General features: G+C 42.2%; 1 protein-coding gene across 4 annotated transcripts in view; it reads left to right on the top strand.

Annotated features, from left to right (window-relative positions):
• Window positions 1-9382, top strand: part of insc (INSC spindle orientation adaptor protein) — a 56703-nt gene extending 47321 nt beyond the window's left edge. For all 4 annotated transcript variants that reach the window (XM_080474387.1, XM_080474388.1, XM_080474390.1 and 1 more), the window contains 6 exons: window positions 4566-4737; window positions 4825-5003; window positions 5137-5203; window positions 6141-6296; window positions 7293-7369; window positions 8308-9382. In XM_080474387.1, the coding sequence (XP_080330513.1) occupies window positions 4566-4737; window positions 4825-5003; window positions 5137-5203; window positions 6141-6296; window positions 7293-7369; window positions 8308-8436 (780 nt within the window). In that variant the 3' untranslated portion in view covers window positions 8437-9382. The remainder of the gene's footprint in view (window positions 1-4565; window positions 4738-4824; window positions 5004-5136; window positions 5204-6140; window positions 6297-7292; window positions 7370-8307) is intronic.
• Window positions 9383-13377: the final 3995 nt, after the last annotated feature.

Below are 13377 nucleotides of genomic sequence, written 5' to 3'. Positions count from 1 at the left end.
CACTCTCGTTTTTACTGTGTTATGACTGGAAGCTCCCAGCAGAGATGGCATAGAAACACATGTCGTAGTAAAAGATGTACAATCAGACAGAAAAAAAAGTATTCCGTTCCTTTTGCAGGTCAAATATTCAGGAATTCTGTGAAGGGTGTCTTGGTTGTTCTTAGTTTCCAATATACTATATAACTATTTCCGATTATAAAGGCCATATTGCTTCGCTCCCAAGTGAGATGTTTTTTTGAGAAAGAAAACAGTTTACCTTTTTATATTTACACGTTTGTTTTTGCTTTTTTTTCCCCCCCAAATCAAAAATCAATAGAACTGCATCACGATAGAAAAAGGCACCAGCAACACATCCTCGCTGGTTTAGAGGTCAAAAGTTTGACTCCATATCAAGGTTAACCTTTTTCCTGCAACTGGAGCATTTTCCCTTTTTTTTTTTTTTTTTTTTTTGGTCGATGTTGACTTTTCTTGTGTGAAAGGGTTCATAAAGTTCACTCCCCTCAGTGCTGACAAATCACCATTAAAACTTTACTGTATGATATAGAAAGAGGAAACGGCCATCAGACTGAGTGTAGGTGAATCACACATTCTTCCCCTCTTGATAATTGAAAGTGTGACTTGTGATAAGATACACAGCATTGAGATCATTATATAGGACCTCTGGTCAAACTGTTAGGCCTGAATGACTCGTGTGTGTGTGTGTGTGTGTGTGTGTGTGTGTGTGTGTGTGTGTGTGTGTGTGTGTGTGTGTGTGTGTAGAGGAAGAAGGTGAGTCAGGGAGACTAATAAGACGCCCATCTTTGTTCAGCCTTTGTTTGTTTTCTACCGAGAATTCAAGCAGGACTAAACAGCAGATGTACCTGTGCGCGGCGAGCTTTTACGGAGACGCAAATATAACTTTGGTGGGAATAATGATGCCACAGCGGTACCCGTTCACACGTGGAGCAGCTGGGACGGCGTGAATCATCCGGGTGTGAACACTCTGAACAAAAGTCCGCACTACATTAAGCAGCCTCGTCCCCGCAGGAGAAGCTGTCAGGCAAGGCGACGCCACCAGTTACTCACCAGCGATCGCTCAGGCTTGAGAAGCGCAACTGTCAGCGTTGAAGAGCGATCAAGAAAAAGGGCCAGCACGTACCTGCGGGGCTGGATAGTTGATATACTTTAGAGTTTTATCCCCAACTGGAGCATTGCGGAACCATAACATGGTGAGTTGCGTGAAGTCAGAAAGGGCCCATAGCGCGCTGGCGGGGGGAAAAAAAGAATTTCATCGGGTGTTGAAGGTTAATGGCGGCAAGACGTACGTAAAGGTTTCACCTTTTGTCTAATAGCTAAAAACGGAAACAAATATATTTAGCCTCTGAACGTCATCGCGCTTTCCACACACTGTGTTACAGAGTTCAGGGTATCGCAACTTAGAAGCAGAAGAAGAAGAAACGTTAACACCATACTAGAACCTACAAGTACTCCTCATTTCTTGGCGCCATCGTCGCTCCTTTTCCAAAGGAATTACTGATTGACAGGCTGGATATTAATACTGGATTGCAAAGTGGACAGTGAAATTGTGTACTGGATTTTATTTTTTTAACCGTATCAAAAAAGGAGCTGTTGAACTCCTGGCCGGGCCTTTCTGTGTGGAGTTTGCATTTTATACCCATGTGTGCATTGGTTTCATTTTAGTCTCCTCCTACAGTCCAAAAACATGCATGTGAGGGTAACGCTGCAACCGCCCCGAGGTGCGAATGCTCGTGTGTGTGTGGTTGTCTGTCTCGGTGTGTTTGAGCGCCCTGAACAGGATACCAAAAGGAACTAAAGACATAAGGTCGAAGCTTGAACTAAATGGAAATACTCTGATATAGCGTTCGGGTAAGTACACTGAGTTACATTGTCTTCATGCGACAAGAAAGTCTCCATTCAAGATGTGTCATCGTTTAGTATCTCTTCTGAGCTTAGAGTCAACTTTCTTCAAGTGAGCAGCCTCCACAAACTTTGGCATGACTCCTAAAGAAAATTAACTGAAGTTATGTGACGTTGGTCCTGAGAATAAACTGAATGAGCTACATCCTCTGTCCGGTAAATGAGAAGCCGGGGAACATCCTATTTTAGGGAGGAGGAGGAGGAGGATGAGATGTGGGTATGGGAGGGAGGCCGGTTGGGGAGGGTGGATGTACGGGGGTAAGGGGAGGGTGGATTGTTCCACGTCAGTGAATCACACTGGCACAATGCTGCTGACGTCCACAGGGACAAAAATAGGGAAATGCCCTGTGAAGCTGAGCGCGCGGCGATGCTCGTCGGTAATAAGAGTGACAGGTGTGGCTGAGAGCTGATGGTTTGCTCCACTTCGTATGGAAACTTTTGTTTGGGGGAAGTAATGAGTTGTGCAGCTTCTCTGTCAGATGGACGTTGTTCTTCTTAAATTTTTCACAAAGAAATGAGAAACCCAAACCTTCAATCTCTTGGGCAATGCACTTTTTAAAATCCAATTTAGACACGGGCTTCATCATGTGACCCAGGCATGAGTGAGTGCAGATTGGAAGCAATCATCCACACGCGCAAACTTGACAAGCGCTGCAGACAAATCAAAGCGAAATAAAGAAATAACTGAGCAATACTGCCCTCCAGTGGATGGGCCGTGATACTACAACTCCTATTCTTAAAGAAGCCTCTCCAGCAGACGTGGCCACTACAGATGGTGCATGTTTTCCATGTATATAGCAGCTCCTTCAGTTCTTCATTTCATGAATTTCAGCAGAAAGCGTGTTAATGAGCCTCTTATTACGATGAGGTGTGTCGAAGCAGGGACACTTCAAAACCCTGCAGAGGCCCTCGAGTCAAGCCGGTACTGTAAATGAGAGGGTGTTTCTCCTGCTCCTGGAGGGTGACGTCCCAATATTTTCAGTTTCACGGTCTACCTGCATAAAGCTAATGTTTATTCATGAAGCTCCGCAGAAACCTGATAATGAGTCTCTCATAACTTAGAGATATGATGAAACCCAAACCACCTCTGATCTACGTCAGTGCTTCTCTGGTGGTTTCTCTTGGGACGCCCACATTATTTCTAAGAAAGCCTGTGGAATCAGTATTCTGATCTCTGATTTACCAAAACATTTCAGTTGATCCAAAACACTGGACACTTTTCTAGTTCAGAGTGTCTTATCATCTTACTTTGACTTTGAAAACCCCGGAGCATGAAAGGCCTTGCACTCCAGATTGAAAACCCTCTCTGTACACAAGAAACCAGAAACACAAAGATGAGATCAATAAGCACTCTCATAACTAGGTAGAAACTTTAAAATATATATATATATATTATTAGTATCCCTGGATCTCCAGTTCTGCTGTGATGATGTTAAGCTCCTCCCTGAAATCTGGTGATGCACACACCCTGAGTTGATGCCAGTCAGATATAAAAGAGCCTCTCGGCAGCACATCCAGTCTGGAGGTGGCCATTAAATCGAAGCAGGTTTTTTTTTAATTGTGATGCCTTTACGGGCAGAGCTGCGAGCTTCAGCCAAGCTGACACCTTGGGCTCGTCACTGTCGCGTCCCAGTGTCCGGGGAGGCTCCAGATCTCAGAGCTTTAAAGGGTGAGCAGTGCAGCAGTGCTGAAGGACTTCATCTTTGAGTCATGGTTAACTTTATATGTTTTAGCAAGACAGGGCAGAACATCAAACACACTTTTAGAAGATAAAGAAGAAAGTAAAATAAAATTCCCCCCAGATGACATGATACAAGAAAACAAGCCATCCCAGAAGTAGTTTCACAAAGCTTTGATAAGATCTTACAAATTAACATTATTTTAAGACCATCTATTATTCTGGTTGCTTAAATATGTGTTTGATGATTATTGCCATGTTTTTCGCATTCCTGGTAAAACCAAATGTGCCCTTTGAACTCAGGTGCTCATGGGCATGACTTATCACAACTTACTGGAGCGGGTCGGAACGGTGCCAGGAGTAGAAGTGATCAATTAAAAATAGTTATATCATTGCAACAAAGTATTCTTTTTGAGTATTTGTCATGTTACTTTGTTACTTTTAAGGCCATAAGTCCCTCCTGAGTATAATCAGCATTTTATTTGTCAAAATTTGGATTCTTTGAACACAATTCCCATTTCATTTCTCCATTTAGCATATTTCTTTAAACACTTTATTATCTTAGAAATGTACTATATGTTTGATGCATGGATATTTTACATGGGTAAATTAAATGAAATGTCTGCTACCTGAGAAATGTGGTTTGGTTGAGTTTATTCACACATCATCAGCATGAAGTAGGATTTTTTTTTTTTTTCAGTTGCTGAATGTGTGAAAGAGAGACCCCAAAGACACTATTCAAAGTGTTTCCCACAAACACAGGCAGAGTATTTTACCAGATATACTGTAGGTTGAATCAACAGTGGTGGCCTCACATCTAAAGATCAGGTTCAGGTTCTACTTTCCTTCTTTAGAAATACTCTGTAAATGCACTCGGTTTGCCATAAGGTTGGGACGATTAGTAAAGTGGAGAAGATAAGCCTGCCTTCGTGTTGCTGCCGTCAGACTCTGCTCCGCCTCTGCTGTGCAGGTGGACGGGATCCTGTGCCTCGCCGACATCCTGACCGATGAAAGCAGTGTGGAAGCGGCCCGTGCAGAGGCGGCTGCCGTGGTGGCCCAGATCACGTCTCCTCACCACACGTCCACACAGCACCTCGCCAGCTTCCTGGAGAGCATGCATGACATAGTTACTGCGCTGATCAGTGAGCAGAATCCCACCCCGACCTTTGATCTCTACTAGGCCCCACAACAGGATCGCTGTTAACTGGTGTCTTGTCTCACTCCCTCAGAGCTGTGCGAGAGTGCCTCCTGTGGTGAAGTGTTCCTCTTGGCCTCTGCAGCCTTGGCAAATATCACCTTCTTTGATAGCATGGCTTGTGAGATTCTCCTGCAGCTCAACGCCATTCACATCCTGCTGCAAGCCTGCAAAGACCGCCAGAGAGTCGACACGCCGTACTCCAAAGACCAGGTACATACTTTCATTCATACTCAAAAAGAAGAGGGAAAAAAAAAAGCAAGAATATCAATTTATGTTGTTGATGCTTATCATGAGGAGCTTTTGCAGTTCCAACCTTTTTATTTATCGCTGTTTGAATTTTCAGGTGGTGACAATCTTGGCTAACCTTTCAGTCTTGGAGCAGTGTGCTCCTGAAGTCATGCAGGAGCAAGGTAAACTATTTATGATTTCCATCATTAGTTGTAAGGAATCATGAAAATCTCAACACCACTTCAAGAAAACGCTGTGATTCTCCGTTTGTCCACAAGGGGGCAGCACCGGGTAGCCTATGTGATTCAGCTTGATAGAACTGTTGATCTTTCCATTGAAGAAGATTTAATTGGTTGCTTCTGATCTCTCCTTTCATTCCATCATTGCTTTTTATGTTTTTCCTGCGACGTGGTGCTGGGTGTCCTTCAGATCCAGAACATATTCTATTGACTCCACCTTCTTTACACTACTTTGCAAACACCACCATGCATGTGATTCGTTTTGTTATTTATTTATAGTTAACTAGAGTCACTGTATCAACTTCCAGAGATGAACCAACCCAAACAGGAACACTATCAGTATAATGATGTATTTACGTATTACATTTTTTTATGCCTAAAAACACCTCAGTGAAAAGATTCATTCATATATTTGGTGGTTTGGTGGTCTGAAATGTTGCTTAAATTGATATAATAAAGATCAGAGATAAAAACAAACGTGGACAAGAATCTGAAACTGTAATTTAAAGCCTTCTCTCTGTATTCCAGTCACATTTTTATAGTTTTCTCTGAGTGGGCTTGATAGCGAGCCAGAGTGTCTGTAGAATAACGACCTGCTGAAGGTCTGTCTGACTCTGCTGCTTTATCTTTTACTTCTATTGTATTGAGAGGTGTTGTATTATTTTATTTGCTTTTCAGTGACACCTCTGGTCCATTTTCCTTCACCATTATGTCTTTAATGTCTGGTTTCTTTCTGATTCACAGTGTCTCAATTGTGTATACAGTACTTGTCTGTCTGGGGAGTTTCAGATCAGTGTGTCTGGACTGTTTCAGCTGAAAGTACTTCTTCCTTTGTCCTCCTTTTTTTTTTAAACTTAAAGCAGTGTATTGTGTCTTTCAGGGATAGAGCGACTGTTATTGTTGCTGGGGGAAAAGCCGTCATCTCCCAGTCCGTCAGAGGGCGCAGCCTGCGAACGCGTCCAGCAGAAAGCTGCTGTCACACTGGCACGTTTGAGCAGAGACCAGGACGTAGCACAGACAGCCATCCAGCTCAAAGGTGATGCAGCTGATGCTGTGATGCTGTTCCTTAGACTGTAATATCTGTTCACACTGATTTTCAAGCTTGATCATTATGAAAAAGGACCTTGAATGGAGCCTTGAGGTTCTCCATTTTCAATTGAAGACAGAATATACAGTTGATATAGAAATGTCTACACTGTCTACTTAAAAAAAAAAAAAAGTACTTTTTCCAATTATTAATTGAGTTCTATCACCCAAGTTCCAGTGTGTAAGATGTCGATAAAAACAAGATTTTTTATTTCTTACGGGCACACATTTTCTTCTCATCATACCAAGATATTTGATGATTTTATCATGAATTTCATTAAACACATACCTTAAATGGGGCAGAGAAACACAAGTCTGTGAAAGTAATTACTAAAAAATAATGAAAGACAGCAGGAGAAGCACTTTGCAACCATTGTGGCGAATTAGCAACATATCACTAATATTACTGAGTATTGAATGAGTATTTCAGAGTTAGTCTCTAAAATAAACAAGTACAAAACTAGGAGTTGGGTGAGACGTTGAATGTGTTACCGGCAAAACTCCAGCAGGTGGTCTCCTCTTTTTCCCCTTGTATATATAGACTTGCTACATAATGAGTGTCTCTGCCCTCTTATTCAAAATCAGGCTTCTTTTAAAATGGTAAAATGACTTCATCACAGCATCTAATTGTATATATCTTTAAATGAAATCACTGCCTCTTGTTTTTAATTACATTTTCACACATTGACTCTATTGTTTTGGAACCGGGGTTATAGATACTTTACACAACCACAACAAAAGCCAGTGAAAGAAAACTCTTTTTCCCCTCTTTTTAAAAACAAAACAAAAAAAAAACCCCACTGTTGTCAATACTGTTTTTATTTCAGAAACCACACAACCGAAAATAGTAAAAAGTGCAGTGTGCTGCTGCTTTGCGTCTCAGTTGGACGTCAGTATGAAAGAATAACTCAAGCTTGTAACTGAATATGTGTTCTGCTGTCTTTAGCTATCCCTCGTCTTATTGAACTGTGTCGCTCCCCTACTGAGAGAAATAACAGTGACTCGGTGCTGGTCGCTTGCCTGGTAGGTTGTGAATCGTGTGTGTGGGTGTATGTGTGTGCGTGTGTGTGTGTGCAGAGCTTTACAGATGTGTAAACGACTCTGTGTCCTGAATATAAATACATCATTCAAAGATTCAAATTGCCTATTTCAGGCATACCTTGAAAATACTATACATTTTCAGCCTGACTCGCTATATGGGACTTCAGTAGTACAAGGGCATTAAACCACAGGCCTGCATGTATAATATCACTGCAACAAATCACTGCTCAATTTAATTACATCCACAGGGCAATATTCGAAAATGGAAAGTATATCACAACCTCAGTATGTTAAAGCCGTGTTGAGATAACTGACTGGTCCCCATCATCTCAAACGTTGTGTGTTTAAATATGTACATATCATGAATAATACTGCTCTTCGCACTTCATCATTCTCTCATTCTTGCTGTAATTATTACGACCACATCTTAGGGCCGATGAGGGGATTTGAAGCGCATAATGGTCAGCGGCCTAATTGGGCAAGCCTCTCCACGGCGAGAAAAATACTTTCTTCTTCTACTTCTACTCGACTGTAACACACTTGTCGGTCTATTCAAATTAATGTGATTCCATTTTATCCTTTTAGCCAAGGGTTAAGTAGCGCATTTGTAGATGTTCAATTTTTACCTTCAAAGGCCACCGAGCTCTCGCAGACCATTTGTAATCTTAAATGTAAATGTTGGAGGCTCTCCTGGCTGAATTGGCTCAAGATGTCACATATATAACTTATGTGCTCCTCACATCATGTGAGATGTATTAAAAAAAAAATAGATTCAATGAGTGCTATTGAAACAAGTCCCGGACTGGTGAGACTGAATTTTTATTACATCAATTTACCTTCCCATTTGTCTGTTTTGTGACCGTACACATGTGTGCAAGAGCATTATAGTGATTTTAGGCATGTATATGTTCTGTCCCCAGGCCGCTCTGAGGAGGCTGGCGGCAGGAAGTCCAGACAGCATCGAGGCGGCCGACCACCAGCAGCTGATCAAACCTCGCCTGGTCGACTCCTTCCTGCTCTGCTCCAACATGGAGGAGAGCTTCGTATGACGGCCTGCACGCCACAAGAAGCCAGCAGGGAGCCCCGTGCTCGTCGCCATGCAAGACCGAGCCCCGGCAGTGCATTTATTTAATGACTGAAGCCTTGTTTGCCACTTTATGTACTCAGAAGATTAAATGAATTTTAATATTCAACGATGTGGATGTGCGTGAATTCAAAACAAAGACAAAAAAAAACTGCATTGCATCAGCTTGAATTACAGATATCTGTGCAAATGTATATAAACTGTGTTGCCCAGTGCAGCTCGGCGAGTCCATTAAAAGCGGTGAATGTGATATGGAAAGAAAAAGAGGTCGACGGATCATTCCATTCTTCTGAGAAACTCATGTCAGTTATTGAATTGGTGAGTGTTTGGTTTGTGTTTGTGCTTCTTGATGAACAGTCTAACCTGAAATGAAACACTTAATATTATACCACTGTGCAATTCTCTCTCTTTTTTTTTCTTCTTTTTTTTTTGTTCTGGTCTCTAAATATTGTTTCCAAAGAAAAGAATCCTTGCACATTTTAAATCATCTATGTTCTCCTGAATGTTTTAGAGAACCAAATCTCAATTACCTTTTTACAAAGATTTTTTATTTTATATTCACTTCATGTGAATCCCCAAGTTTCAATAAATCATTACAGTGGAGTTTATTAATGTTTTCTTTTACATTTTCCAGTAATTTCAGTTATTAAGCATTGTTAGGATTCTGTTTTCATATCTGAGGCATACTGCAATAAGCGTTTTTTGTGTCGGCATACTTTGATTTGCTGGTGAAAGACCTTTATGTCCCATCGAGTATTAATTTGCCATTTTTCCCCATCACGTTGGTATGTTTGCTTCTGGACACTCGATCTGTATAATATTGGACTTGTATTTGAAAATGCTTTTTATTTAAGGAGAAAACCATTATTGTATGCAATGCATGGAGTAAAGGCAATTATCTAACAAATGTTGAGTGTTGTTTATCATTTGAGTTACTGTTATGATGCACTATACACATAAAGAGAACCCCATCCCAACTGGTAAATCTGAATGACCTTTTGGATTTTATCCTCAGAGAAATGTGAGACTTTACTGGTCTCATGTGGGGCTGCTCAGTGGTGTAATGGTTACACTCTGACCTTTAGCACTCTGAAAGTCTCCTGTTTGATTCCAGGTCGGGGTTTGGGGAGGACTTTCTGTGTGGATAAATCATTATCTTTCTAATTCTTAGCGTTGATCAAAAAAAGGAAATACGTGTGTCTGTCTTCACCGGCTTTGCACATCTAGAGACTGACATTTTTGCCCATTCTTCTTTGTGAAATAGTTTAAGTTCAGTCAGATTGGACAGAGAGCGTATGGGAACAGCAATTTTCAAGTCACGCCAGAGATTTTTCAGTTGGATGAAGGTCTGGACTTTGATTGGACGATACTTGCTGGTGAATATGCTTTGACCTAAACCTCTAACATTAGAGCTCTGGCTGTTCAGCGTCATTGTCCAGCGAGAGGGCGTCGTCCACCTCAGTCCTCAAGTCTTTTGCTGTAACAGATTTTCCTCTATTTGGCTCTATCTATCTTCCCATCGACTCTGAGCAGCCTCCCTGTCCCACCTGAAGAAAAGCATCCTGACGGCATGATGCTGCCACCACCATGTTTCACAGTGGGGCTGGAGTATCCAGGGTCATGTGCAGTGCTATTCTTCCACCTCTCATAGTTTTTTGCATCTAGAGTACCTTCGTCCACATGGTTGCTGTGTCCCCAACATGGCTTGAGTAGTGTCCCCCAAAGGCCAGAGAGTAGATTCCTCCTCCACGCTTATGTTGCCTTCAAAAACAAATATATTTGAAACATCTTATTCTCAGCATGTCCATCTCATTATTTTTCTCCACAACAGAAGAGGAGCAATCGACTGAAGATTACTCCTTGTTGCTTCTGTGGCAGATACCTGTGGATGTCAACAATAAGCCTGACATTACCTCATTTCAAGAACAGCACATCCATTAATCCACAGCAGAGTAGCAAGTACATTAAAAGTCATGGGTGCTGGGTAAATGGGGAAAATACCATTTTAATCTCTGGAAATGTGGCTACATTCATGCACTTGGCATAAGTTATTATCAGGAAATAAAAATTAAAAAAAAAAGACTGTGAGGAAAGCTGTTCACCTCCCTTTGGCCTAAGACCTGGCTGAAAGGACGAGGCTGTTGTTCTCTATGTAGCTCCCCGGAGAAACCCGAAGAGTCTTTGAATAGAAACAGTTTAGGTGAACACACTGCAGTCAGCTTGTGTTCATGCGTAGGTGCATTCAAGGTCTGTGCAACTGCAGCGCTCCAAAGCAACACATTCCCAAAGCGCCCCACCAGCGCCGACCTGCAGCCATCTCGGAGGGGCTGCGCTCACATGTGTCCTGCCACACAGGGATGAGGCGAGCCTTTGAACGAGGCTCACAGAGCAACAGAGAGAGACGCTGGGCCCAAAGGTCCACCTGTTGGTCCTCCGTGACCCTCTGACTAAATCTTACAGAAGCAGAGAACGACCAGAGCTGGGAAAAAGTTGCCTTCAAACTGCCAGCTTTTCACACATTGGAAATTTATTCATGGGCGCAGCATTATAAAAACATTAAAAACCCAATGTCTTGAAGGGTGTTAATAAAAAAGAAAAGAAAAACAACAACCTTTGGGTCAAAAGTCATTGGGACATCATATGCAAGAGCTGATGTGCAGAACTTCTCCTTTGTATTGTCCTCTCTTTGATGAAAGCACTTTTTTTCTCTCTCTCTCTCTCTCTCTCTCTCTCTCTGTGTCTCTCTCTCTCTCTCTCTTTCTACATAAGCCTTCCTCTCCTTGGAGAGACAATTGAAGGTCTTCTTGCTTTCACTGTAGCTTCTTTTTCACCTAAGGGCACTAATGCTGAGCCTGGACTTGTTACACTCCAACCCAGTGTGGAGACAATTGAGCTGCTTTGTGTGTGCACGCGCGGGTGTTGTCCAGCGTACACGCGGGACTGTGTTCAGAGGCCTTTGTGATAGAATATGCTCCTGCCTCGCTTTGTTGAGACCCAATGAAATATGTATTGACGCAGAGGAGGACTAAACAGACGGCCTAAAAACACAGGTTCCTTTGATATTGTTTTGGTTTCGACCATGACCATGAGACCCAGTATTGTAGCTCTGAGTTTTCTTCTTCTTCTTTTTTTTTCTTTTTTTCTTTTCCCTCCAGTTTTTGGGAGTTTCTGCGCACTTTCCTCCCTCTACATCATCTTCTGCTGGCAGCATCTGTTGTTGCCACCCGTTTGTTTTTCATCCACCAGCAATCAGAAGAGGTTTCAAGGTCAAATCAAACGCTCAGTCATCAACGAATCGTCTGTGTTTTACTTATCGGTCATCAAAAAGGAGTCAAACTTCAACAGGCATGACGAATATCTGCATAATTCATTTCAGTAAGAGTGAAGCAAATCATAAACAAAACTCATTACGCCTTCAAAAGAGCCCGCTTCCCTGCGTGGGATTTTCTTTTCCATCGCCCTCACTGTCCCAAGCCATGCATCGCAGACATTTTTGTGTAGGGGAAACGATCTGAGGGCTGCTAATGCAAGAAGACACTTCTCCCTGACTCCCCGGAGACCTGAATATTTCATGTGTCACATCTTTTGCTTTTGGAAATGTTTCTTTCTGCCTTGCTTTCTGTTTCACAGGGATGAAAATGATTGAAATTTCTCCTCCCTTTGAAACTGCTCTCAGAGGTTCTCACATTGAGTTCTTCACTTTTGCAAAACTCACAAATTAGTGTGAAATCTTCCGGCCAAACTTAGGAGTTGAATTCCTTTGGCGGAGAGATTTAAAATGATGTAATTCTTTGCATATCTACAAGTTGGACACAGAAAAGTCGAGCCTTGTTTCTGCTGTGAGATGGTAGATGACACTTCGTTTGCGCGCCCGGGGCCCGAGGACTCCTTCATCAAGGGGGGGGGATTACTTCCCGTTGTGAGTGACTTGCCAGTAACAGAAGTGGAAAGTAATTACGTACAAATATTTCCTATTGTACTGAAGTTGGTTGTCTATGTGTGCTTTACTCAACATCGTACTTTTGACTCCCTACATTTGTACTTTCTGCTTTCTGTTTCTCTGTTTCTGTCCTCATGTACATGGGTGTGAATATATATACATTTGTACACGAGTCACTGCAAAGCATTTTAATGTTATTGCCATAAAGATTGAGAAGCTGAGCGAGCGTTTTTTCAGACTGTCTGATATCTTCTGCAGATACTCCTAAAGCTGCTCTAAGCTGCCAAAGATACTCTCCTTTACTTACCCGAGCCATTCTAAGGCCTCGTTTACACAACAAAGTGAAAACACAACGTTTTGGGTTCAGAAACTATGTCGTTTTCACTTTCGCCCACGCGTTGGTACAGCTGGTTGTTTTTGTAATGAAATCACACATGCATGCAGACAACAATACGCCATAAAGATTATCAATGGGGAGTACACAGACATTCGTATATAGGTCGGATTGCTATTCGGGGTGACTGTCAACTATAAAACTATCAAGTCCCAGGAGACTAAAGACTGGGAGTCATGACACTCTGGAGGAAACATTGTTATGCTCCATCAACCCGTGCACAAGGAGAAGAACTGTTTACTAAAGCTGTGGTGTGACTTTAAGAAAAGTAGCAGTTTGCTCCATTTACACGGAAATGGAATTGGAGTGTTTTCAAAAAGTTCCGAATATGTCAGTGATTGGGTGGCTGCTGCACAGACTGGGGCGGAATTACAGCCTGCTCGGCCTTCCAATCGCTTCTCGGCCTGATCGGCCAGCCGACGACTATAAAGCAAGAACATACTTACAGTATAGGCTATGTATAAGAAAAGTTTGCATGCATCTCTGTGTAGTGTGCGCACACAAAACCAGCTGCACATTAGTATCCCCCGGCACCACACGCGGGCCTGTTAAAAGACTAATTATGACTTACT

The sequence above is a fragment of the Lipophrys pholis genome, assembly GCF_963383615.2.
Source record: "Lipophrys pholis genome assembly, chromosome: 11".
Classification (NCBI taxonomy): Eukaryota; Metazoa; Chordata; class Actinopteri; order Blenniiformes; family Blenniidae; genus Lipophrys; species Lipophrys pholis.
The sequence above is the reverse complement of the archived record's forward strand: the minus strand, read 5'-3'. Positions and strand labels throughout refer to the sequence as shown.